This window comes from Notechis scutatus, chromosome 6 (assembly GCF_049901735.1).
Source record: "Notechis scutatus isolate UNSWTSFEM ecotype Mainland chromosome 6, rNotScu1.2, whole genome shotgun sequence".
Lineage (NCBI taxonomy): Eukaryota > Metazoa > Chordata > Lepidosauria > Squamata > Elapidae > Notechis > Notechis scutatus.
In genome coordinates, this window is record NC_142014.1 from 26,651,590 (window position 1) to 26,678,439 (window position 26,850).

General features: G+C 42.7%; 1 protein-coding gene across 2 annotated transcripts; it reads right to left on the minus strand.

Annotated features, from left to right (window-relative positions):
* Positions 1-2: 2 nt before the first annotated feature.
* DNAJC2 (DnaJ heat shock protein family (Hsp40) member C2) lies at positions 3-26,118 on the minus strand. 2 transcript variants are annotated; one of them, XR_003371753.2, is made up of 17 exons: positions 25,956-26,116; positions 23,702-23,892; positions 23,212-23,287; positions 21,265-21,363; positions 18,226-18,367; positions 16,008-16,088; positions 15,030-15,095; positions 11,898-11,989; positions 11,681-11,802; positions 10,124-10,273; positions 9,351-9,439; positions 9,190-9,259; positions 5,798-5,982; positions 4,258-4,372; positions 2,888-2,995; positions 2,099-2,253; positions 3-147 (listed from the first exon to the last, which is right to left on the minus strand). XR_003371753.2 is itself a non-coding variant. In XM_026677215.2 (17 exons), the coding sequence occupies exons 1-17, from the start codon at positions 26,011-26,013 to the stop codon at positions 73-75; spliced, it is 1,860 nt and encodes a 619-aa protein (XP_026533000.2). In that variant the 5' UTR covers positions 26,014-26,118; the 3' UTR covers positions 3-72. The 2 variants fall into 2 exon arrangements, 1 of the variants encoding a protein (XP_026533000.2); XM_026677215.2 differs by having other exon boundaries at positions 4,272-4,372; positions 25,956-26,118.
* Positions 26,119-26,850: the final 732 nt, after the last annotated feature.

Sequence of the window (26,850 nt, forward strand, 5' to 3'; positions counted from 1 at the left end):
CCTTCTGCATTTGTATTTTTTTTCTTTTATTACAAAACAAAAACACACACTAGGATTGTCACGGGAGAAATCTCATTTCTTAGTTTTAGCAGCGTTCACCACTTGCTCTTGGGCGGCTTTTTTGGCTTTGACCATTTCCACAAGCTCCTAGAGAGAAAGAAAGAAAGAATGAACAGAATTTGGCCATTTAAAAGAAAAAGTTATCCAGGAAAGACTCCTCAGCACAGGGTTCCCCAGCTCCTGGGCTGGGGCCTACTTGGAACCAGGCTGCACGAGAGGTGGCCCAAGTGCGCACACAGCTCGACTCACATAAGTTGCAGGCCGGTGCACGCACACCTGTGCCCACAGCTCAATTTGCAGCCCAGCTGCACACGTGTGTGTGCATTCACGCCGGCCCATGGCTCGTGCAGCCCAGTTCCCCGTTGCCCCCAACCCCCATTCCTCTAGCTGGGCCACCAAGCCACAAAAATTGGGGATTGCTCCCTTAGCAGATTATTTCTGGAGCAGCTGAAAAGAGCCTTAGCTATAGACACTGCATTAAGAACAGTTGCAAGCAGTTGGCCAAATTCAACGTTTGTCATTAGATGCTAAGAAGGGCCTCTGTGGCTTGAGGCGTGGGGCTCTCAAAATCTGTTAAGATTGGGGGGGGGGGTAGAGGTTTATTTGCAAGAAAAGTAGGGTGGTGGATTACAATCCTGGGCCCACCATCTGGCAGATTTTGATGCAGTTATGTTGGATTAAGCTTCTCCTTTCAAAATTAAATAACAGGTATGTGTCAACTCATAAAATGTTTCTATGGTCTGTTTAGAGTTGCCAACAGAAAAGGAGGGGGGAGGAAAGGGGTTTGAAAGAGCAGTGTGGCATCTTGGAAAACGAAAGCACATTCCATACATAGTTTTTCAAAGATAGTAACTAGGTGACTGAAGTTTCTGCCGTGCAAAACTCTAACTGGAGAGCATGATTGAGGACTTTTGACTATGGATGTGTCCCATTGGAGAATATGAATTATGATACACCCAGAGGGGTGGGGGAAAACCAGGGTCAAGGGTGACAATGAATGACGTGTCTCAGAGTTGGCTACATCCAGACAGTGCCGGCATGTTTACTCCTAATAAATCATCTTTTTAAGTTTTGGAAGTTCGGCTCAAGACTCATGATTTAAATGTGGGCGACTGCCGGAATCCTAACAGCTAGCTGATTCTTAAGTATGTTTTTGATTTACCACCACAATTAAACTCACAAATTTTGCTGTTGAGCGAGACATTTGTTAGTTTTTCCCTATTTTACCACCTTTCTTGTCACCGGCGTTAAGTGAATCACTGCTATTATCAAGGTGGTTAAGTGAATCTTGGCTTCCCTCATTGATTTTTGCTTCTGAGAAGGTCACAAAAGGGGATAACTTGACCCACCCCCTCCCCGGGATACTGTGACCGTCATAAATATGAACCATCTGAATTTTGATTATTTGGCCATGGGGGGGATGCTGCAACGGTCGTAAGTGTGAAAAGCGACCATAAAGTCGCTTTTTTCCCAGTGCTGTTGTAACTTTGGTCACTAAATGAACGGTTGTAAGTTGAGGACTCTCTGCACTTCATGGATCTAAGCAAGTAATTGTCAACATTAATTCAAGACAAGAAAGTTAACAAAGATTGGACTTATTAGTTTAGATCCAGGTGATCCTTGAATTAGGACCACTCCTTCAGCACCTGTGCAAAAGTTATGGCACTGCTGAACGCAGAGATTTAAAACTGGTCCACAGAGTAACAACCTGTTGCAGTGCTGAATTGTACCACCATCATCATCATTTAACGACCCCATAATCCCTTGCGGGTGGAGTCTGAGCAACTGGAGCTAGCAGAGTGTTTTACTGGCCGGATGCCCTTCATGTCACCAATGCAGAGTTATATTCAGCAAACATATTCTTAGTGTGCCCAGAGAGAGAAATACCTGCCTCTTATCTAGGATGGAACTCACAGCCTCCTGATTGTGAGGCGAGAGCTCCACTGCACCACACCACTCTGCGGTGCTGAATTGTATGTTAAGGTTTAATTCTTAAAAATAAAAAAAAATAAAAAAAAATAAAGACAATTGGCTTTACCTTATATCGCTTCATGCAGTCTTTTTTAGACCGGCCTGGAACAGAGGCTGCTATTTTCTCCCATCTCTCAGGAGTATTCACTGGATACGTTTTTAGAGCCTGTTCTAAAAGTTTTTGCTCTTCTGTCGTCCACGGAGTGGCGTCTGTAAATGATACTGTGGAAAACAAACGAGAATGGGCTCCCAGCAGGAATTTCTTTGAAAATATTTTATTTAGTGCGAGGCTCCCAAATGGGTAGCTTTCTTTCCTCTAAATGCCTTTTCTTGTTTTTAATAACTGCTTTAAAACAAATGTGGGTATTTCCTCCAAAGACTGTCCTATCCATGGGGTGGGCTTCAAAATCTTAGCAACGGGTTCTCTGCCCGGTTGCTGGATGGGCATGGCCACAGTGGGCGTGGGCCTAGTTGTCCTCCTGCACCACGGCGGGAAGGAGGGGAGTTTCTCGCCTCCCCGGGCTCCCAAGTCTTATTTATAAATTCTGTGTGTGTTTGTGCATGTGTGTTAGTACCGGTGTTTCCCCGAAAATAAGACCCAGTCTTATTTATAAATTCTGTGTGTGTTTGTGCATGTGTGTTAGTACCGGTGTTTCCCCAGAAGTGGGTTTGAGAGGGGGAGGGGGGGGGGGGTGGGGGGGTTTGGGGGGAGAGGGAGTGTTTTTGTTTTTTTTGTGGGTGGGGGGGGGGGGAGTGGGGTTTCCCGAAAATAAGACCCAGTCTTATTTTCAGGGAAACAGGTACTAAAACACACACACACACACACACACATACACACAAATTGTTCTCCATTTACCTTCAAAACGTTCTGATGGGGCAGCGCTGTCTGCTTGCGGTATGACTCCATGCTCTTTCTTAAATTTATCAAAAGCTTTCTTATTGATGTCGTCCTTTTGATGGGGATCTAACAATAAAGGAGAGATGTTAAAAGACAAAATCAGCCACCGATGGAAGTTGTAGGAAATAAAACCTATTCATTCTTCATCAACTTTTTGATTCGGTAAAGATTTAGTCTATGCTCAAATAATTCAAGTCTGGTAATAAAATATACGCATCCCCTTTTTTTAAAATTTGGAAGTCTGAATTGTTTTCAGGCTGCATAACTATGTTTACACAAACAACGTACTAGATTGTATGTCTACAATATTTTGTGTGTGTGTGTGTGTGTGTGTGTGTGTGTGGCAATTTGGGAATGAAAGTTGAGTGTGTTTAAAACAGGATTCCTTGGTTTCTCTATTCAAAAGGGAAAAGCTTAAAAACCCAGTTTAAGCATCGACCGGTTCTTTAAGAAAAAAAGGAATCATTTCTGGTCATTAAACACCAACTGTTTGATCGACTTTTTATTTTCCTCAAAGGCCACCAGATTACATTTCTTTGATAAATCTGTATCAATGGTGAAAATATCAGTGTTGCAATGGCCTACAGGTGGAGCTCTGGCCTCACAATCAGGAGGCTGTGAGTTCGAACCTAGGTAGAGGCAGATATTTCTCTCTCTGGGCACAATGAGAATGTATCTGCTGAACAAAACTCCACACTGGTGACAGGAAGGGCAACCAGCCATTAAATGCTCTGCTAGTTCCATGCAGTTGCCCAGACTCCACCCCGCAAGGGATTATGGGCTCATTAAATGATGATGAATGGTTTAAAATATCTGAAGTGATTTGGTCTTCAGCACAGCAGAAACACTATTTAATATATTTTCTCAATGATACACATATTTAGTACCAGACAGTGTGTTGCAAGTAAACCTCTTTAACCCAGAGGTTTTGTCTGGTGCATAATTACATTATACCAAATATTTTACAATCACTGCATGCGCTAAAGTATGTGCTTCTGAACCTCCATAAAATCTCATTTGGAATGAATGGCAATTCTGCTTTAACCCCTTCATCCCACTTGTTGCATAAAATTAAGGGGTTACCGAATGGATTAACAAGATTAAAAACTTTCATTCAAGCATTCAGACGTGATGTTCTGTAATAGCACCCAGCACCCCCAGTAGAGACCAAGTGAGAAAAGAGAGATGGTGAGTTTGAAGATTTCGTCCCCTCTGCTTCAGGAGATGGTAAATTTCCAGGGATAGCCGGAAATGATTTTAAGCTTTGCAGAACGAACACCGAATTTAAAACAAAAGTAAATAAAATGAAGGCATTCCGACCATCTTACAAAGATAACGATACCAAGTTTCTGGAGGTTCTTTGCTTTATTGATAACGTCTTTCGCCATTCGTTTTATCCCTGTGGTAGAGTGCAAATTCATGTAATTGGCAATAACTTCCCATCTACGAAAAAGAAAACAAAAACATCCATAATCCAAAATTCTTTGCAGAGTTTTTGAATTAACTGTCATGCCCCTGGTGGAGACTGACTCTGAGGGAGAGGAAGAACAGCCAACAGGGAGTGGACGTGTGGCTCCAGAGGTTGTGGAGGAGGCTGGGGAAGGGCAGAGGCCGGCTGGGCAGTCAGAGGAGGACCCAGGCCCATCCCCTATCCATCCTAGGGCACGCAGGGAGGAGAGGACAAGGGAGAGACATGGTCTACTGGGGAGGAAAGGGCCTTAATTCTCTTCATGGGCTGCAGCTGTGACAAGTGGGTAAGAAGACGGACATGCATATGGGCGAGTGCTGGAAACAAAGCGTGGAAATATCTCTAGTTTATTGTTCCTGAGTTTGGCGTCCTTCCCAGTGTGTGTTCTGATATCTGTGGATGTCTTCAAGCCCTTATCTTGCCTGGTTTGTGTTGTTTTTTACTCTTTATAATTTAAACGGCATTTCCTCCTCCTTGTAACTGCTTGTGTGGGAGATTTTTGTCTCCAGTCAAGGATATTTGGAGCTTGGAAGCAAAGTGAAGGAATACAAGGGGCTTCACCTGTTTTTTGTGACTGTATTTATTTTGTATCCCACCCTGGGTCATCACATTAACTTTACCAAAGACTGCAATGCCAATACTGGAAGTTTTTAAGAAGAGATTGGACAACCACTTGTTTGAAATGATATGGGATTTCCTGTCTGAGCAGGGGGTTGGACTATAAGACCTCTAAGGTCCCTTCCAACTCTGCTAATTCTGTTCCGTTCTAAATGCTGCCCCTCCTTTTTTTTAAAAAAAGCAAAATGTCTTCATAAAAATATATATATATATACAGGGAATCCTTAACTTATGACTGTATAATGGAGCCTGCCCGTTAATTATGAGTCGTGAGGGTCGTAAAACAGATCAGCAACATAACTGACATAATATTACAATCTGTTTTTTGCAGGGGTCATTAAATGAACATAGCAACTGTTTGCTAAAGGCTGGTTTTGCTGAAAATATAGTAAATATACTTGGGTTTTTTTGGGCAAAAATGGCATAAAATGTGATTGTAGGACTGTAAGGTAAAGGTAAAGAGAGGTTGCCCAGGAAAGCTCCCCTGCACATGCATGCACGCCGCCCACCCAACAGCTGATTTTGGGGTATCTGGTATGCATGTGTGGGGGCCGGGGGTGTGTGGGGGTGTGTGGAAGACGCGCGGGCATACGCAGAGACGAGTGTGGCGCGTGGGAGGGGTCTCGCGCACATGTGCAGGGGGCCTGGGTGGGTACCCGCATTGCCTACTGGGTGCTGGCACACGAGTGCACACGCAATTTTCAGTCCGGGAGCCCAAAAAGGTTAGCCACCACTGGCCCATATGGTTGTCGATAGAGGCTCAAAAATAAATATAGGCTTACCTTGAATTTGTCCCAGCAGGAAAGAGATTGACTGCTTTAATCAGCAATTGGAGGTCATCCTCAGACCAGTTCTTGCTGCCACCGACACTTCCGCTTGTGGACTTCTCCGAGCTCTTTGTGGCTTGCCGCATCCGAGCTTCTGCTTCTTCCTTCTCTCTCCTTACCTGTTCATTTACTTGTTCTATCTACATGGATATAAACAAACACACCTCTCAACTGAATTACCAAAAAAACCAAAGCACTTTTTCTCCAACGATCGCAAGAACTACCGTCAGCCTCCAATTTATTTTGTTCCAATCACTGCTGTGGGAGAAGAAGCCGACACAGAAAACGGACAGAAAGTCAAATGGAAGGACAATTTTGATTCCCACAAGGGATGAATGGCTGCAAAAGTTGATGGGGGTTAGCAGAGATGGCTAAACTGACTGCTTTGGTTAAAGAAAAGAACACAATTACTTTTGTTTTTACTTGGAAACCACTTCTGGACTTTCTGCTTGAGGTGAGGAAAAAATGAAATTTTGATTTTGGGTTTTACTGATTAGACAGATTTGTTGTTATAGACATACATGGCTAGTCTATATTACTATATAAAGTATAGTAAATATATTAAATAAAAAGTAAATATACTAAATAAAAAGCTGCGGTTCGATGCTATTATCTTATTCTACTACACAAAAAAGTGTTGGAAATCAACTTTTTTTTCCCTTTCTTTTTTCCTTCTGCCCTACACTTTTTTCTTCTCCTTTCCCTCCCTTATTTTCCCATTATTGAATTTTGTACTTATATTGCATTTTGATAAACTGATAAATTTTCAACTACCCCCAGAAAACGGATAGAAAGTCAAGGAGGACTGTAAAATAATGATGAAAAAGTCTTGTTTAGTATAGTACCTGACCTACGTGAGGTAAAAATTTTTTCCAAATCAACACAAAATTAGAAATTTTTAAGATGGTTCTACACTGGTATTTATTTGTTTTGTATAGTGATATCCAAGGGCTTAATCTTTTATTTGCTCAGTAGCTAAGTAGGTTTTTGTCACCTATTCTCTTCTGGGATTTTCTCTTCCATTTCTACAGAAACAGGCATAAAATTGTGCCTTCATCTATGCTCCATATTGTAAGAATATCTAACAGTTCTAATTCTGAATGAATTCCACTAGCTAGCTTATATTGGGGTGCAATGGAAAATAGCCATAACACTGTAAGTAAGGATGTAGTCTTGGATACCCGTCCACCAAATCAAAAGGAAGTATTGCAGGTTAATTCTGCCAACTGCCAGCAGTTCGATTCCCACTGGCTCATGGTTGACACAGCCTCCCATCCTTCTGAGGTCAGTAAATTAAGGACCCAGATTATTGGGGGCCATATGCAGCCTTCCTTCCTTCCTTCCCTCCCTCCCTCCCTTCCTTCCTCCTCCCTTATCCCCCTTCCTCATGCCACAGTGATTAGAAGGCGGTATTGCAGGCTGACTCAGCCCACTGCCAGGAGTTCAATCCTGTCTTGCTCAAGGTTGACTCAGCCTTCCATCCTCCTCAGGTTGGTAAAATGAGGACCCAGATTGTTGGAGGCAATGTGCTAGCTCTGAAAAATTGCTTAGAGAGCGCTGTAAAGTGGTACATAAGTCTAAGTGCTATTGCTATCTAGGAAATCAACAGCAATGTTCTGTTCTGTGGCACAAAAGGCTAGACAAGAAAGCAGCAGCTTTATTGTTTTCTGTTATTTGTTGAGATGGCTGCCTTGGTAGTTTGGGGATTTTAGGAGGAAATGAAGTAATTACTTCCTTATTAAGTACAGAAATAAATGTGCCATCAGTTTTATGAACCTGAGGTTCACTGACACACATTTATAATCAAATATATGGTGTAATCACAAAAGTCTTATTGAAGCTGAAAGTTTTCACTCCAATTTAGTAGTGATTTGTGCCTTGGTTTACACACAAATCAATCTATCTATCATCTATCTATCATCTATCTATCTATCATCTATCTATCTATCTATCTATCTATCTATCTATCTATCTATCTATCTATCTATCTATCTATCTAAAACACATACACACCCAAGCCAGTAATCATTTTGTTACACTTATTTGCACCATGTAGTTTGATAAACAGATTCATCTGCATAACCTTTTCATGCTTTGATTGAATCATGCAGATTTCAAATTCCTTCTTCTTTTCCTGAACTAAAATATTTTTTTTCCTAGTGTATTTTCTCTTCTGGGAATGCAGAAGTATTTTTTATTTTTTTTGCAAATACGGGTACTCCTCGACTTACAGCAGTTTATTTAGTGACCGTTCAAAGTCACAACGGCACTGAAAAAAGTGACTTAGGACTGTTTTTTACACTAACGATTGTTGAGGCATCCCCACGGTCACATGATCCAAATTCAGACACTTGGCAACTGACTCATGTTTACGACGGTGGCAGTGTGCTGGAGGTCATGTGATCCCCTTTTGTGACCTGAGAAGCAAAGTCAATGGGGAAGCCAGATTCACTTAACAACGGTGACACAAAAGGCGGTATAACATGGAACAAAATTGACTTAGTGTTTCCACTTAGCAGCAACAAATTTTGGGCTCAATTGTGGTCATATGTTAAGGACTACCTTTAAATCCCTATAGATTTCCCTTAGAAAGATGTTTTTATTACGTTTAAATTCTAGTAATATACGGCAGCTGCCATAAAGCAGTGTGCTGTTCCAATTTTGAGAGATGCCATTCTACAGGAGAATTTGCTTCTATCCTAACCTTGTTTTGGTTCGCCGGCAGCAGGTGCGGATGGCTGAGGTCTCTGAGAGCGAGGACTCGGAAGAGGGGCCTGCGTGTGATGCAGGGATGGGGCCAGGACTATCGGAGAGTGGGGTGCTGCCTTTGGAGGTTGTGGAGTCTGGCAGCAGTGACAAAGAGGGCCCCGGGGAGCCTGTGCCCAGTGCACGTAGGGCTGTTCGAAGGAAAGAGCAGCTGAAGCAGCAAGGGCAATTCGGGAGTAAGGCTGGAAGGTGATGTCCCCTCCCATAAGGGATAAAAGCCAGCCTTTGGGGTTGGCTTCTTTGCAGGAAGCAAAGACGTTCTTTCTACTCAGATTCCTCGCTGAAGCCCTGTTTACTCCGGTTTGTTTTTTGAAACTTCTAGCTTTGGATATTTATCTGCAATTAGTTTTTTGTTCTTGGCAGCCTTTCGCAACCTTGAAAGGGCTGGCTCTTATCTGGGACAATTAGTTTTGAATGACTCTTGGCTGTGAATGCACAGAATTCCCAGCGCCGTATTAAAAAGGTTTGCTTTTTATACATACTTTGTGTTTGTTTGATTTGAACAAGGCTTGGGTCAGAACAGTTTTGCCCTACTTCTCCGATTTAATTTTTGTTTTACACGACAAAATATTCATATTTACCTGTTTTAATACCGCAGCCTTCCCTTCGTCCTTTGTGGTGGATGTAAGTGCTTCATTCAAGCACTGCAGACTAAAAATAAATCATTGAGCGACATTTCAGATCTACCGGTAGCAGAAAGCTGAAGGTCAGCAAACACAAAGTAGAGGTCAGGACTGCATACCTTGCCAGCTCTAGGCGATCGCAAAGCTTTTCTACTTCTTCCATCATCTTAACACTTTCTGCCTCATTGTCAGAAAAGTAATTCCAGTTCTGAAAATGGACCATATGTTTTATTTTCAGATTTAAGGGGGGGAAATTACATGCAACTGACATACAACATGCCTGACTATAACACAGACCTTAAGATGAGTTTCAGAAAGTATGGCTCACACTTTTTACTTTTACCCTTACCTTTACTTTACTTTGAGCGATACTTTTACTTTGAGATAAAGTTGGGCAAGGAACCTTGAAGGTTTTAATTTTAATTTTAAAACAGGTTTGTTTTAAAATACCAATTGGGGTTTGAAATACTTGACTGGAATATTTTTTAAAATACTGATCGGAATATTTTTTTTTCTCCTCAGTGAATGAGCTCTGGATGTTCCATGATGTTTGTTCCATTGAAAAATTCGGTGAATCCCCTGATGGGGTCCTGATGTGTGATAGCCATGACGGCTGAGAGGCCTACGCCATCACCCACAACCTAACTCCTACGGAGCATTGGATCAAAAATGCTAGTTTTAAAGAATGGAGATTTTTATGGACCTCTGAATTCATAAATAGCTTTCCATAAAGGAAGGCTGTCTGTCTAAACCACAAACTCCTGAAAAGTGAACAAATAAAAAATGTCACCTCGCATTTCTCCAGGTTTATAAATTATAAGTGATATTTGAATATACTAGATGTTGGACTTGACTAAAACAAATAGATTTGACAAGGACAACAGCTATTTACCTTGCAGGTTGTTCGCAGTTTTTGCCTTTCCTTTTTAATCGCTTTCTTCTGTATGTCCTTCTCTTTCTTCATCAGCAAAGTCTGTTGCCTCGCTTCCTCCTCCTCCTTCTCCTTGGCCAGTCGCACCATTTCTAGTTCTGCTTGCCTTTGCTGAGATACAAGAAAACTCTGGTGTCACCTTCTCTACATCAACTTAAAAGTCACAGTTCAGAGGGGAATTGGAATGGCTGTTTTTGACCGTAAGCGCTTTGCCAATGAAAACAAGCTTCGTTTTCGCTGGCAGAGGCACCACGGGTCGGTCCTTTCCAGGGCGGACCCGTGGACCAGTTTTAAACACCCTGCGTGCTGGATGTAGCCCTGGGCCTTGAGTTTGACACCCCTGGGTTAGATCCTGCTTTAGATATACTTTAAAACTTGACTCCAGAGGGTTATTCAGATTACAAATAAGCCTGGACACAGTCAGGGGTGAGTTTGCATATGGTGATAATGTCGACGGTTCCTAGCCCCCGATCCAGAAATCGCTAGTGAATTGGGAGGGATGAGTAGACTGCGCGGGAGGGAAAGCCAAAAACAAGAAATGTTCAGGATATCCCCCCCAAACTCTCAACGTTTTGACTTGTACACGCCCTAAATTGCAAACATCAGGGAAACTCGTGCCGTTTCACTGATTTTATTTTTAAAATTGTAATTCTTTAATTTGGAGACATTGAGAATTGTAATGTATTCTGGTGGCTGTTGCACCGTGGAAATCTTGTTTTGTGGATCGAACCCAATCATTGCTTGACATCACTTCTTGAATAATCCCAGCCATAAATGTGTAAACCAGTGTTGTGGTTCGCCAGCAGCAGGTGCGGACGGCAGAGGCCTCTGACAAGCGAGGACGAAAGGGAACCAGTCAGAGAGTCTGGTGAGGCCTCGGACGAGGGTCCTGCTTCTGATGCAGGGATGGGGCCAGGACTATCAGAGAGTGGGGGGCTGCCTTCAGAGCTTTTGGAGTCTGGCAGCAGTGATGCAGACGATCCCGGGGTGCCCAGTGAGCGTGTGCGCAGGGCTGCTCGAAGGAGAGAGCAGCTGAAGCAGCAAGGGCGACTCGGGAGTAAGGCTGGAAGGTGATGGCCCCTCCCATAAGGGATAAAAACCAGCCCTCGGGGATGTGCTCTTTGCAGGAAGCAAAGAAGTTGAAGCCCTGTGAACTCTGGTTTGTTTTTGAAACTTCTGTCAGTTGATATTTATCAGTAATCAGACTTCTGTTCTTGGCAGCCTTTCACAACCTTGCTTTTATCTCGGACAATTAGGTTTAAATGACTCTTGACTGGGAATGCAAAGAATTCCCAGTGCCGCATTAAAAAAAGGTTTACTTTTATACACAGTTTGTGTTTGTTTAATTTGAACAAGGCTTGGGTCAGAACAACCAGGATTTATTCTTTAACATGTCGCATACATGCCACAATATGTGAAATAGACGCCTGTGCCATTAAGCTACTAATACCCCAAGACTATGCATGCGCTTTATGATCTCCTAAATGGTTTCAGCTTCACGTATAATTCAGAACTTACTCTTTCTTTTTCCTCTTGTTCTTTTCGTTTTGCTTCTACCTTTGCTTTCTTCTCGGCTTCTTTTTTTGCTCTTTCTTCCTCTTTGAACTTTTTTATTCTGGGATCACAACTGTACGAGTTATCTTAGGAAAGAAAGAAAATTTATATACACATAGGGCTGGCACAAAAGATGGCATTGAATGATCAGGTAGCCTGAGGATGTCGAGTTCATACTTACCAACTAAGGTCCTTATTCTATTCATCTCTTCTTTTTTCCTTAATGATCTACCGGCTCTGTTTTGTTTTTCAATCCATCTTCTTTCATCTCGACTGCAGGGAAAGATGGAAGCAAGCTCGGTTTTGCTTGGATACATTTGCAAAATAAGCCCTGGTCCTTAAAATGCTCCTAGGCCATTGTATGCAATAGCATTTAAATCAGCTAGTTTTGCATGGGGTTTTCCATTTACAGAGTGCAGGATAGTCAGTACCTATTCTTCCAGAAAAATCTCTGGGTTTTGTCCTTCTTTTCTAAAAAATATAAATGATGACAGACATATACAGATAATCCTTGGCTTGAGGTCAGTTGTTGAGTGAGCATTTGAAGCAATGGTGGGAATCAAAATTTTTTTACTACCAGTTCTGTGGGCGTGGTTTGATGGGTGTGGTGTGACTTGGTGGATGTGGCTTGGTGGGCATGGCAGGGGAAGGATACTGTACAATCACCATTTCCTCCCCATTCCTGAGGGAAGAATACTGCAAAATCCCCATTCCCTCCCCACCCCACCCCACTAACCTGCTTTCCAGCTCCTTTTTCCTGTGCAGGGCAACCAAAGAAGGCCCAGCCGATCAGCTGGGACTCAATGGGAGGCAGAGAAGAGATGGGGTTGGTGGGGCCAGTCAGAGGTGGGATTTGCCGGTTCTCCAAACTGCTCAAAATCACCACTACTGGTTCTCCAGAACTGGTCAGAACTGGCTGAATACGACCTCTGATTTGAAGTTACACTGGTAGTTGAACTCCCTAGAGTTCCTTATCACTCCATTTCAAAGTTTCGACTGCCAATCTTGTTTGGGGTCATGTGATCGTATTTTGGAGACCTGGGAACCGGCTCGAATTATGGCCATTTGCAGCATCTTGTCATGTGACTGCAATTTGCGGTGGGTATTTTTTTGCCGGAAACCAGGATTTACTTCAGATTTACTTCACCTTTTGGGTATAAGGGGCCCGAGATCACCCTTCCTATCTAATCAGTGGAATGGCTTATCTTTAGAAGTTGTGGGTGCTCCAACATTGGAGGCTTTTAAGAAGAGACTAGACTGCCCCTTGTCTGAAATGGTGTTGGGTTTCCTTCCTGAGCAGGGGGTTGGAGTAGATGACCTCCAAGGTCCCTTCCAACTGTTATTCTGTAATTCTAAAATGAGACTACAGTCTCCTGCTTTCTAGTCTGGTGCCTTAATCGCTACACGAAACTGGCACTCAAAAACCATGATGCTGATGCTACTATAAGGACTGACACAAAAGCACTAATAATAAGAACAAAGCAACAATAATTTACCGTACAGTAATATGCAACAACACGAGTTTATTTTTTAAGTCCAGACATATTCCTAAATCAGGCTTCAATCCTCTTCATAGCTATGTATAGGTAAGTACACTGCTCAAAAAAATAAAGGGAACACTTAAACAACACAATGTAACTCCAAGTCAATCACACTTCTGTGAAATCAAACTGTCCACTTAGGTAGCAACACTGATTGACAATCAATTTCACATGCTGTTGTGCAAATGGAATAGACAACAGGTGGAAAGCAGAGGCAGTTAGCAAGACATCCCCAATAACGGAGTGGTTCTGCAGGTGGTGACCACAGACCACTTCTCAGTTCCTATGCTTTCTGGCTGATGGTTTGGTCACTTTTGAATGCTGGCGGTGCTGTCACTCTAGTGGTAGCATGAGACGGAGTCTACAACCCACACAAGTGGCTCAGGTAGTGCAGCTCATCCAGGATGGCACATCAATGCGAGCTGTGGCAAGAAGGTTTGCTGTGTCTGTCAGCGTAGTGTCCAGAACATGGAGGTGCTACCAGGAGACAGGCCAGTACATCAGGAGACGTGGAGGAGGCCGTAGGAGGGCAACAACCCAGCATCAGGACCGCTACTCCACCTTTGTGCAAGGAGGGACAGGAGGAGCACTGCCAGAGCCCTGCAAAATGACCTCCAGCGAGCTACAAATGTGCATGTGGCTGCTCAAATGGTCAGAAACAGACTCCATGAGGGTGGTATGAGGGCCCAATGTCCAAAGGTGGGGGTTGTGCTTACAGCCCAACACCGTGCAGGACATTTGGCATTTGCCAGGAAACACCAAGATTGGCAAATTCACCACTGGCACCCTGTGCTCTTCACAGATGAAAGCAGGTTCATACTGAGCACATGTGATAGACGTGACAGGGTCTGGAGATGCCGTGGAGAACGTTCTGCTGCCTGCAACATCCTCCAGCATGACCGGTTTGGCAGTGGGTCAGTAATGGTGTGGGGTGGCATTTCTTTAGGGGGCCGCACAGCCCTCCATGTGCTCACCAGAGGTACCCTGACTGACATTAGGTACTGAGATGAGATCCTCAGACCCCTTGTGAGACCATATGCTGGTGCGGTTGGCCCTGGGTTCCTCCTAATGCAAGACAATGCTAGACCTCATGTGGCTGGAGTGTGTCAGCAGTTCCTGCAAGACGAAGGCATTGATGCTATGGACTGGCCTGCCCGTTCCCCAGACCTGAATCCAATTGAGCACATCTGGGACATCATGTCTCGCTCCATCCACCAACGCCATGTTGCACCACAGACTGTCCAGGAGTTGGTGGATGCTTTAGTCCAAGTGTGGGAGGAGATCCCTCAGGAGACCATCTGCCACCTCATCAGGAGCATGCCCAGGCGTTGTAGGGAGGTCATACAGGCACGTGGAGGCCACACACACTACTGAGCCTCATTTTGACTTGTTTTAAGGACATTACATCAAAGTTGGATCAGCCTGTAGTGTTTTTTTTTCCACTTTGATTTTGAGTGTCACTCCAAATCCAGACCTCCATAGGTTGCTAAATTTGATTTCCATTGATAATTTTTGTATGATTTTGTTGTCAGCACATTCAACTATGTAATGAACGAAGTATTTAATGAGAATATTTCATTCATTCAGATCTAGGATGTCTTATTTTTGTGTTCCCTTTATTTTTTTGAGCAGTGTATTTTCCATTGAATTAAAAGGGATTTATTTCTGAGCAGAAAAATACAGGGCTGTCTAAAATTAGTGATACCCAGTATAACTTATGAACTTTTGATATAATAAGTCATTTCTTTTGAAAAGCCCTTTCATTTACATACCATTCTGCTTTCTCTTTTTCTTCTTCATCCAAGTAAGAAAATTCTCGCCAAGAATCAAAGTTATACCTATTGCAGTATCATCAAGAGAAAAAGTCAATAAAACACAGGGGAAAATAACAGCACCTTAATATAATTTAAAAGCCTTTTTAATAGTCCATATTGTTAATATGTGAATTCCAACCAACCAGATTAGAAAGCATGAAATATCACTTTTATTCTTTTGAGTCTACTACATGGAAACACCATATCCAGCGAGAATCACAAGAATCATTAAACATGCAGAGTAACATTTTATACTGCCACATTTATTTTTGTCCTTTTAACATGTGTTTTACATAGCAGACTAAATATAGCATGACAGGGAGCAGGCTTTGACTATTTATGTACATCTATGGGTTAGTAAAAATAAAAGCCTGTTTTCCAAACCCAAAACTTAATATCACACACCTACATAGTAGATCAGAGTTTTTCAACTCTGCTTAAGTATGTGTAGACTTTAATTTCCAGAATTTCCCTGCCAGCATCCTGACTGGAAGTTTTTAAGAAGAGACTAGATAAGTGTTTGTCGGAAATGAAATATAGGGTTTCCTGCCTAAGCAGGGGGTTGGACTAGAAGACCTCCAGAGTCCCTTCCACCTCTGTTATTCTATTCTATTCTGTTCTATTCTATTCCTATTCTCCATTCCATATTTTCTATTCTATTCTCCATTCCATACGTTCTATTCTACTATATTCTATTCTCCATTCCTTATTCCATCCTATTTCTATTTCCAATGTATGGTCTATGCTCCGGTGTCTGAAACTCAGTTGTATTTATGATAAGCTTATTTTAGGGAAGATGAGGGGAAAAAAAGAAATGAAACAGGGTAATTAAAAAAAGATAAAGACCACAATATTTTATATCCATTCCCAAGTTGCTTTTCCTATAGGCTTTATCTGTATGATCCTCATAAAATGAGGCAGAATTAATTCACTTACCAGAAAGAATAAAAGGCATCCACCTCATCAAAAGATGAGTTCATATCCCCAAGCTTAGGAACATTTTTCTTATTTGACCATCTGTAGCAAATTAGTAAACAAACAAACAATTTTTTTTTTTGCAGGAATCACATCTCCAGCATGGTTCTACACATCTAAGCACCTGCATTTTTTATTTTAGGGGGATTTCCAATTCAGAATGGCTTCTAGGTGCTCACTAAGAGAGGATTTTTCCAAATGACCATCACAGCATTAGAATTTCGTATATTGTTATTAACACACTCTGATGCTAAGGAGTTCTACTTCCCTGCCCCACCTGAAAAGAAATCTGTTCCAAATGCAAAACACAAGCAGAGGAGTTTCAGTTTCAGCTTCACAGCACCAAGCAGCTTTAGTATAGAACAGTTGAGCTAAGCCACACCCAGGCTCCTTGCTGTCTCCTTCTTGCTCACACAGCAAATACTGTTTCAGTTTCCAGACAGACCTCAACTCTCACACACTGACATGACGCTAGCCAGATGAATACCGATGGATTCTGGTAGGCAGAGACGAAAGTCCCCCCCCCTTATTTTCCTCCCCAAAAAAACAGGCAAACCACTTGATAGGCTCCATATCTTCCTGGAGTCACCAGGTTATGCTGACAAAACCGTATCTTCGGGGCCTTTCAAAAGAGCGCCAAAATGGGGGCCAATTTGATCTCCGCAGAGATGATGTTCCACAGGGAGGGAGCCACCACAGAGAAGGCCCTTCTTCTTGGTACCACTAGATCAAGAGTGCCAAACTCGATCCCATTGAGGGCTGTTACCAGGTCCCTTGGGGGACCCGGAAGGGCGTGGCCTGGTCATTGTGGCCAACTGGCACGGGACGGTTCCTCGCCGTCTCTGGGATGGCCCCGCGGGACAACTCTGGGCCTATCGTGAGCCGAATTCAGTCCGCAGGCCACATTTATTTTATTTATTTATTTATTTTTATTTGTCAATTGCATACAAGATAATAGGTATAAGTAAAAACATAGTTATGAATACATGGATACATATCAGAAAAATAAAAATATATATAAAAAAACAATAGGACAGGGATGGTAGGCACGTTGGTGCACTTATGCATGCCCTCTCATCTGCAGTAGATGGGACTTCCTTAAGAAAGGGGACCTGTAACATGCCTCCCTACCCTGGTGGGTCAGGTGGATGCTGCATTCAGGAATTTAGGGCTAATTATAATTTCCAGAAACGATGTAATATTTAAGGGAAAATCTCTGGGATGGAACTCATCCAGGCTTAGAAACCAGGTACGACAAAAGGCAGAAAGGACCACCCTGAAAGTGGAACACTTTATACTGGCATCTGTTGCAGGAAGCAAATCGCAACTACTACAATCATTTGTCGGGAATGGTATAGGGCAGTGGTGGGTAACCTTTTTGGGCTCCTGTGCCAAAAATTGTGTGCGCGCTTGCATGCTCCACTTGCATGCCAGCACCCAGAAGGCAATCTGCGTCCCCCACGCATGCGTGCACAATCCTCCACCACCCTTACCTGAACTGCGCCACACAGCTGATTTTCAACCAGTTCGAGGCCTTTTTCGGCCTCCCAGAGGCTTGAGGAAGGCTTCTGCAGGCTGAAAACTAGGCCTGTTTCGTCACTGTTTTGTCAGAAAAACAGGAAGTGACGAAACGGGGCTAGTTTTCGGCTTGCAAAGCCTGCAGAAAGCCTTCCTCAAGCCTCTGGGAGGCCGAAAAAGGCCTCAAAACCCCCCAAAATCAGCAGTGAGGTAAGTTTGCCTACAGCTCACGTGCCGGCACAAATGGCTCTGCATGCCACCTGTGGCATGCGTGCCATAGGTTCGCCATCACAGGTATAGGGTCTTCTAGCTTGGACTAGAAGACCTCCAAGGTCTCTTCCAACTCTGATATTCAACATTTTTGTATCTACAATCCAGGAAAAGCAATGAAACTGCTTCAGTGTCATCCAGAGACACCCGTATGTACAGACGAGTGAATTGGTTTACACTCAAGTGTATTTTCCTGCCAATCTGCAAACACAATGGTAGGAACTTGACAGTTCTGATTTTCGTCCCCGCTAAGCAGACATTCAAGGAAATCCAATGATGGCTTGAAAAGATTGGAAATACAAAGGCAGAATAATGCCCAGATAGGGGAAGGAGGATTTCTGAAGGTCTAACAAAACAAAACAAAACAAAACAAAACAAAACAAAGGCTTACCTGGCATTTCTTTCAAAAACAGGTGCGAACACCTCAAAGAAGTTTTCCTTGGCTTCGCTTTTAGAAGGAACGGTGTTGTCAAAAGTAGGGTCTATGCTGTTAAATGCTCTTCTCTTCATAGGGTCTGATAACGTTTCGTAGGCTGGAAGGTGAAATCAGACAGCTTTAATTTATTAAACGGATAGTGTTTCAATGCATGGGGGTATGATGACCTGTGGCATGGCACAAAGGCAACACAGTCACATAAGTAAGAAAAGTCCCTTTAATACCTCCAACTTTGCTCCCAGTGTCCAGCTACCTTCGGCTGGAGAAAAAACTCTCCAAAGATCAGTCTTTAAGTGGAGGAAATTCAGTCCGAAAACATATAAACTGTAGATAAAAATCCACACAAATCACGCTGCAGCAATTAACTGGACAGGGCAGGATAAGGAATTGCAGACTTCAAAGGCAGACAAAACACACACAGTTGGGAAGATTCCAGGAACCCAGATGAGCCTCGACCATAAAGGATAACTCATGATTTGCTTCCCACAAGTTGCTGTGTGCAGCCTCCCTTTTTAAACACTGTGTTCCAAGCTGCAGCTAATGAAGGGAATCAGGGCCCTTTCCTCCCCCGTAAGCCATGCTACTCACATTGCTCCCTTCTCCGTTCCTCCCTGCGTGCCCTAGGATGAAGAGTGGGTGGGCCTGGATCTTCCTCTGAATTCCCTCTGCCTTGCTCTACCTCTCTCCTGCTTTGCCCAGCTGGACTTTGCCCTTCCCAGTTTCTTCCACAGCCAACAGTGTCACACTCCCACTCCCTGTCAGCTGCTTGGCCTCCCCCTTGGAATCAGATTCCGACAGGGGCATGACGGGGGTGGGGGGGGGATGAGAGGGTGAGAAACAGAATTCAATTCCTCATTTCACTTACGGACAAGTCACTATTCTGGCTTTTTCCAGTTTAACATTTTTATTCGGTTATAAGATAAAATAAAATGCAAAATACAAAAAAGTAAATAGGAAAATGGTGGGGAGGAAGAGAAGTGAGGAAGAATAAGAAGATGAAACCAGAACTTTTTCTTTTGGGTGTAATGGAAAAAGAATTGGGAAAAATGTTTTTTGGAACTTTGTTACTACATATGTTGATAGCAACAAGACTATCTGATGTAGGCTGATGAAGTTGGCTGAAATGGCAAAATTGACTATTTTGATTAAAGAAAAACATAAGTACTTTTGTTTCCACATGGAAACTGCTTCTGAACTCTGTGCTTGAAATGGAGAAGAATGAAACTTTGATTTGAGGCTTTCCCCATTAGATTGATAGATCTTGATAGAAATGGCTTCTTCATATTATTATGTAAAAACAAAAAGTCATGATTTGATGTTAATGCCTTATTTGACTGCAACAGAGAGAGTCAGAAGTCAATGCTTCTTTTTTTCTTTTCTTTTCTTATCCTTCCTCACTTTTCTAGCCTTTTAAAGAAAATAGCTGACCTAGAATTAATAGGCTCAAATGAACACCCATCTTAATCCCCCAAATTCAGGTATTTGAAAACTATAAGGTAACAGTTCTCAAAACACCTGAGAATCAATACAGGTAGTCTTGATTTAGGACAACTGAGCCCCTGGATTTTTATTGCTAAGCAAGCCAATTGTTCAGTGAGTTTTGCCTTATTTTATGACTTGCCTTGCCATAGTTCAAAGGTCTCCAAACTTGGCAACTTTAAGACTTGTGGACTTCAACTCCCAGAATTCTCCAGCCAGTAAATCTGGCTTCCCTGTTAACTTTGTCAGAAGGTTGCAAAAGAAAAAAAAGAGAGAGATCACGTGACCCCCGGGGATATTGCAACCATCATAAATCCATTCCCATTGCACAATCGTCTGAATTTCGATCACGGGACCATGAAAGTGCCGCTACGGTTTTAAGTGTGAAAAAGGGTTCATAAGTCACTTTTTTCAGCTCCGTTGTAACTCTGAACAGTCACTACACAAATGATTGTACAAGAATTTCACAAGGAATTTCACTGCCAAGGTCCAAGTACAGCACACCAGTGGTGGTATTCTACCAGTTTGGCTGAACCGGTAGCTCCAAGGATCATCTGTGAGCCAACCGGTTCACTCCGACGATCAGCTGCTGGGCCCTCCCATCCGCCCTGGCTCAATACTGACCATTATTTCCTGCTTTTTCAACCTCAGCTGCTTCGCGCGGCATGGCCAATTGCCACACGTCAGCTGTTTAACACACAGGGAGAGTGCAGGATTGCAGAAGGTCAGTAGCAAACCCTCTGTGCGCACGCAAAGCGCACGCTCACCGAACCTGTTGTTACACCGGCTGAATCACACCCCTGAGCCACGCCCAACAAGCCACGCCCACAGAACCAGCAGTAAAAAAATTTGAATCCCACCACAGGAGCATACTTATTCTCTCCCATGCCTGTGATAACTCACTCTTGGACATATTTATCCTGATCAGTTGCTTCTTAGTTTTTTGTAATGCAAGTTGTATCCCCAGACTGTTTTCACCTCCAAAAAAGAAAGAAAGAAAGAGAGGGAGGGAGGGAGGGAGGGAGGGAGGGAGGGAGGGAGGAAGGAAGGAAGGAAGGAAGGAAGGAAGGAAGGAAGGAAGGAAGGAAGGAAGGGGAAATTTCTTCTGTTTACATTGTATCAAGGAGAAGAGTTCAGAATGACTGCTGCACTTGGTTGCCATATTCTTGCTGTTCCTTTGGGGACACTGTAGCATCATACAACTGGTCTATGTATGTGTATACTATGTGTATTGCTCAGAGAAATTAAATATGGTGGGTCTGAGGGGTAGAATCAATCAACTGGAGCGCTTGGAGGAAATAAGGAAATGTAACTCAGCTGCTTAGAGCAGAACATAAAAGTTGAAAAGGAAGCGCAGACAGTAAACATTATTTATAGATAGTGGGCCACTCAGAAGGCAAAGGCAGGGCATGAAAAATGATCAGCTGATTAACGCAACTTAATTTACATTTATGTTATATTTGGTATGATAAGACAACTTAGTTTATATTTAGTGCTGCCCTTGCTGGTTCTTACCTTTTGTAATACAGGTAAAATAATCATTGTCACCTTCACCTATTTGTTCTCCTGCTGCTTTCCGTTTGTCAGGATGGTGCTTCAAAACCATGGCTTTGTCTATGGATTAAGGAAAATAAAATCAAGTACAGTCCATTACACATTATCTCACACAATCTTTCAAACAAGGAAGAGTGAGGAAACAGTGACATTTTGGCAGAAACATTCCAGAATGACAATGGTCTACATATGTGAGGATGTAGCTGTCTTTAAAAATAAAGCAATGTAGAATTACCCACATGGTGTCTTTATTTTTGTTTCTTTTTGCCTGTGCATTTCACACCTTCTTTTCCCTGCTCCTTTTCCTTCCCTTAATTTCCTATTTCTGTTTTTCTTTGTGTTTTATATAATTAAACAAATAAGATAATTGTCTATATATGTGATGTAGCTGTTTTTAAAAGAAGTAAAGCAATGTAGAATTATCCTTATTTATTTTTCTAAAGTAAACCAAATTACAGGAAAATAACATACATGTTTAAGATACAACCTTTTGAAGAGCAGTGAAAATCAGTAGTTTCTTGTTACTAAGCAACTCTGGTTTGTTAATTTTAACCCCATTTCTTCATTCTATTATAAACTGCTCAATAGTTTTAGAAATGGAGCAGCCTAAAAACCAAAGTAATTAAAAGAAATCACCACACATATTAAACTAAATTGTTACTATTAATGTTTCATTATACTCTAATACCTGGCCTAAAGAAAAATGTATTTTCTTGTGGATGGCAATCTACATAGGCCAAAAATTGAGATGACATGAATCACTTCTAGAAGGAACTAATAAATACATTTGAGTTTGGACTCTATATAACTCCAAATTTGAAGATGCAGAATGACACAAAACTTTTATTAACTTTAGGTTCTGAACAAAAATGTAAAGACATGATCCCAAAAGAGGGACAACTCATGAAAATTACAACTGGACTCAGCATAGATATATATTACTTCTGTATTGTTTTTTGTCACAACAAGTTTTAATGTCAGATGTTTTAGATTAAATTCAAGCCTCTATTAAATACATTTTACTGCTTTTCTCTAATGTTATGAGTTAGCTATTCTGAGTCCTCCATTACCATCTTATAGCAGGGTTTATAGATATTTCCCAGCATCGGTCCTTTTAGTTATGTATATTTGGAAGCTACCCAACTTTCTTGCAGAGCAACTTTTAAGCTAAGAACAGAATCTTATGGCTCATGAATGTTACCCAAGGTAAGTATGGATATCATCTTGTTGAGGAGGGTAAGACTAGTCGAAGGGAGGACGTTAAATTGTCCCCTTGTCCCACTCTTACCTTGCAGCCTATGAGTGATTGTGATGTGACAAACATTTCAACTTTGAGAGAAATACCGTGTTTCCCTGAAAATAAGACCCTGTCTTATATTTTTTTGCCACCAAAAAAGGCACCAGGTCTTATTTTCGGGGGAAGTCATCCATTGACTAACCTCACTTGAACGCATTGCATCCTTTTTGCTGTCAGAGGCCTTCAGGAACTTCTTCTTATGTGGCTGACAAGGCTTTCATGAAGGCCTCTGCAGCTGATAATAGAGCTCCGGATTGATCCAGAGCTTTGCTATCAGCTACAGAGGCCTTCGGGAAAGCCTTGCTGCCCTTGATTGCTGCAGAAGAAATGGTCAGGAAGGCAAGTGTCGGGGTGTGCGAGGCCTGGCTACAACTATCCAAAGGTAAGTAGTATGGCAGCTTCACCCCTCCATCCCCTCCCTAGCTTAATTTTTACCTGTCCACTCTGGCATGGGCAGGATCTTCATTAGGGCTTATTTTGGGGGTAGGGCTTATATTCGGCACAGTGTAAAAATCAAGCTAGGACTTACTTTCAGGGTAGGTCGTATTTTCGGGGAGAAACAGGGTAATTTTATTATTTTACCATTTTTCATGAATGCTTGGTGAACTTACGAGCTGCTTTGATCTGTTTCTGAGAGGCCTTGTATCTTAACTGTCCCAATCCAAGAACTGAATAGTGATCCTGATTCTGGGTAGGAAAAACAAAACACGAATATTTATAGCAGCCCCCGGTTAATAACAACAGAAACTATAACATGAAGAAATTATATCCTTTCCCCCCAACCCAGCTCCTGTAGTCTCTCCCTTTTCTTGTTGTCTGACTTGTCACTATTGCAGTTATTGCATTTTGCTTATCACAGGTAGACTTGCAACAGTTTGTGGGGTGGTCGTTTGAAGTTACAACGGCCCCGGGAAAAAAAAAATTACAACCATTTTTCGCGTGACTGTTGCAACATCTCCATGGTTATGAGATCAACATTCAGAGGCTTGGCAAGTGACTCATATTTATGATGGTTGCAGTGTCCCAGAGTCAGGTGATTGGTGACCTTCTGACAAGCACAATCAAAGGACGTGCATAATGGCGCAACATTAATTTATGTACCTTCCAATCTTTGGGATCCAGAGTTTTTAACATGGGAAATTCTTCCAATTGTAATTCTTCATCTCCCGACTCTTCAGAGAGTTCTTTCTCGTCTTCTAATTCTTGGAAAGAGGCAGAAACATGTATGTTTCTCCTCCGCACGAAGGCTTCAAACCATCTTCCCACGGGCTCGACTTGGCAGAGCACAGAAGCTGTGAGGACAAGCATTAGAGCAAAGCTAAATGCATTATGCATCCACAAACGCAGAGGTCATCTCCATCAGATGGCATTAGCATGTCGCAATTTCATTTGTGAGCACTCGGATGCCCTATCATTAAAACGAGAGAGAGCCAGTCTGGTGTAGGGGTTAAGGCACCAGGCTAGAAACTGGGAGACGGTGATTTCTAGTTTTGCCTTAGGTATGAAAACTGACTGGTTGATTTGGGGCCAATCACCTGGAGACTCAGAGTTCTAGTCCCACCTTAGGTGTGAAAGCCTGCTGGGTGACTTCAGGCCAATCACCAGGACACTGAGAGTTCTAGTCCCACCTTAGGCATGGAAGCCAACTGGTTGATTTTGGGCCAATCACAAGGAGGCTGAGAGTTCTAGTCCCTCCCTAGGCATGAAAACTGGCTGGTTGATTTGGGGCCAATTACCAGGAGACTGAGAGTTCTAGTCCTGCCTTAGCCAAGAAAGCCAGCTGGGTGACTTTGGGCCAGTCCCTCTCTCTTGGGCCATCCCATCTCATAGGATTGCTGTTGTGGGGAAAATATGGGGAAGAAGGTATGTTCAATGCTGTGAATTATTTATAAAAATAATAATTTCAGATCGATATATAAATGGGAAGACTTCATATGTACAGAAGCCAATTGGGCAACTTTGGTGTACTCATATTCTTTCAACTTTAGACTGAGAAGCTAAAAAGCACCCAATAATAAATTATTGCAAAACCATTTCCCACAGTGTTGTCAAGAAAACTGTTTATGTAGTTACCAGAATCAAGATTGAAATAAAGGACACATAAAACAACAGTTAAAACTGAGTAAACCACAAAAATAGCCAGAAAAGTATATCCTTTTGTTAATCTATGACCAAGAAAAAAAATCTATATAAACATTTATAATCAGAGTTCCTTAGAAATGAGTAAAATTCATTTCCTGAAAATACTTTTATCTGAGCAACAATAGATGTCTGCAGAATTAAAGGATGAAACAAAGTCATTTTTCCCTGACAGATGAAAAAAAATCCATATTGTCTTTTTTTCTAGTCCAGGGGTCACCAACCTTTTGGACCTCAGGGACCACCAAACTCATCATTTTAAATCCCACTGACCAGAAAACCCCCCAAAAAGTCTGCAGGAAAATTCACCAGAGACAGAGAGGGGGGGGGAGGGAGGGAGAGAGATAAATGACAGGTGATATAGATGATACATGTGATGTAGTTATACAGACAGAAATATACATTTGATAAACAGATGAGATAGATGAAAGATATAGCTAGTATAGATAGATAGATAGATAGATAGATAGATAGATAGATAGATAGATAGATAGATAGATAGATAGATAGATAGATAGAAAGAATTTGTGACAGATTGAGATGTTAGATAAGATAGGTAGGTAGATGATAGATAGATAGATAGATAGATAGATAGATAGATAGATAGATAGATAGATAGATAGATAGATAGATAGATAGATAAGAGGATAGAGATAGTGACAGATTGAGATGTTAGATAAGATAGGTAGGTAGATGATAGATAGATAAGAGGATAGAGAGAGTGACAGATTGAGATGATAGATAAGATAGGTAGGTAGGTAGGTAGATAGACAGACAGACAGATTGATTGATTAGGTAGGTAGCCAGACAGAAAGGCAGACAAACAGACAAATGTATTAATAATATCAGTGGGGAAGGGCTGCTCAGCACCTTCTTCCCAATAGATTTCCCCCTGGTCTCCTATCCATCTCCAAGCAAGGCCAGCCCAGGGCTTCCTCAACTGTAGAGCCCCCCCATTCAACAGGGTGGAATTCAACAGCAGACAAGGAGAGGAGGGAAGCATCTCCCGGCCATCTCTGGGGCAGCCCCAGGGACCCCCTACCCGGAAGACCCGACGCTGCCGAGAAGGCCCCCCGACCCCTTTCCCCTCCGCCCTCCTAGAACCAAGGCTGCGCGGAGGGCATCCCCGGTTCTAAGCCGGAGGGTCGCCCCCGACCACCCCTTGCCCCGGCGTCTCCCGCTCCGTGAGCGCCCTGCGGGCGGAGGCGGCACGTACCGGCCGACAAGGCTCTGGTGACGGCGGTAGCCTGGCCTTCGGGCGCCCCGCGAAGCATCTCGACCGGCGGCGTCGGCTCTGGCTGGGCTGGCCGGGATCGTTCGGCCCTGCCCGCGGGTTGCCAGGTGCCGGCGCGTGGAAGGGCCCGGGCAGTGCTTCCGGGTCGTAAGGTCAGCGCGGCTTTCTCTTCCCCAACCCCGCCTCCCTTCTTTCCCGGGAGGAACAGCTGAGGGCAGGCGAGGTCACGGGGGGCGGGGGCGGGGAGGTTTATGGTGGAGGTAAGTTTGCAAGAAAGTGGTCTCTCATTCTTCCTTCCTGTCTCTCTGTATATGTATCTTACTCTCTATTTTTTTCTCTGTCTATTTTTCTTTCTATTTTTTCTTTCCTTCTTTCTTTCCCCCTCTCTCTCTGTAAATATATCTCTTTCTCTCCATTTTTCTTTTTTATTATTTCTTTTTCTATTTCATTCTTTCCTCCTTTCTTTCTTTCCTTGTGTGTGTGTGTGTGTAAAATCTTTCTGTTTCCTTTCATTTTCTCTTTTTCTTTCTTTCACTCAATTTCCTTCTTTCCTTCTCTCCCTCCCTCTGTGTGTGTGTGTGTATACACATACACACACACACACACACACATCTTTCTCTTTCCTTTTCTCTATTTTTCTTTATTTCACCCTATTTCTTTTTCTATTTCCTTCTCTCTCTTTCCCTCCCTTCCCTTCCTCTGTGTGTGTGTGTGTGTGTGTGTGTGTGCATATGTGTAGTCTTTCTCTTCCCTTTTCTCTTTCTATTTTTTCACTATTTCTTTTTCTATTTCCTTCTTTCCTTCTCTCCCTCCCCCCTCTCTATATAATTTCTTTCTTTCTCTCTTTCTTTCTCTTTCTCTCTCTCTCCCTCTCTCT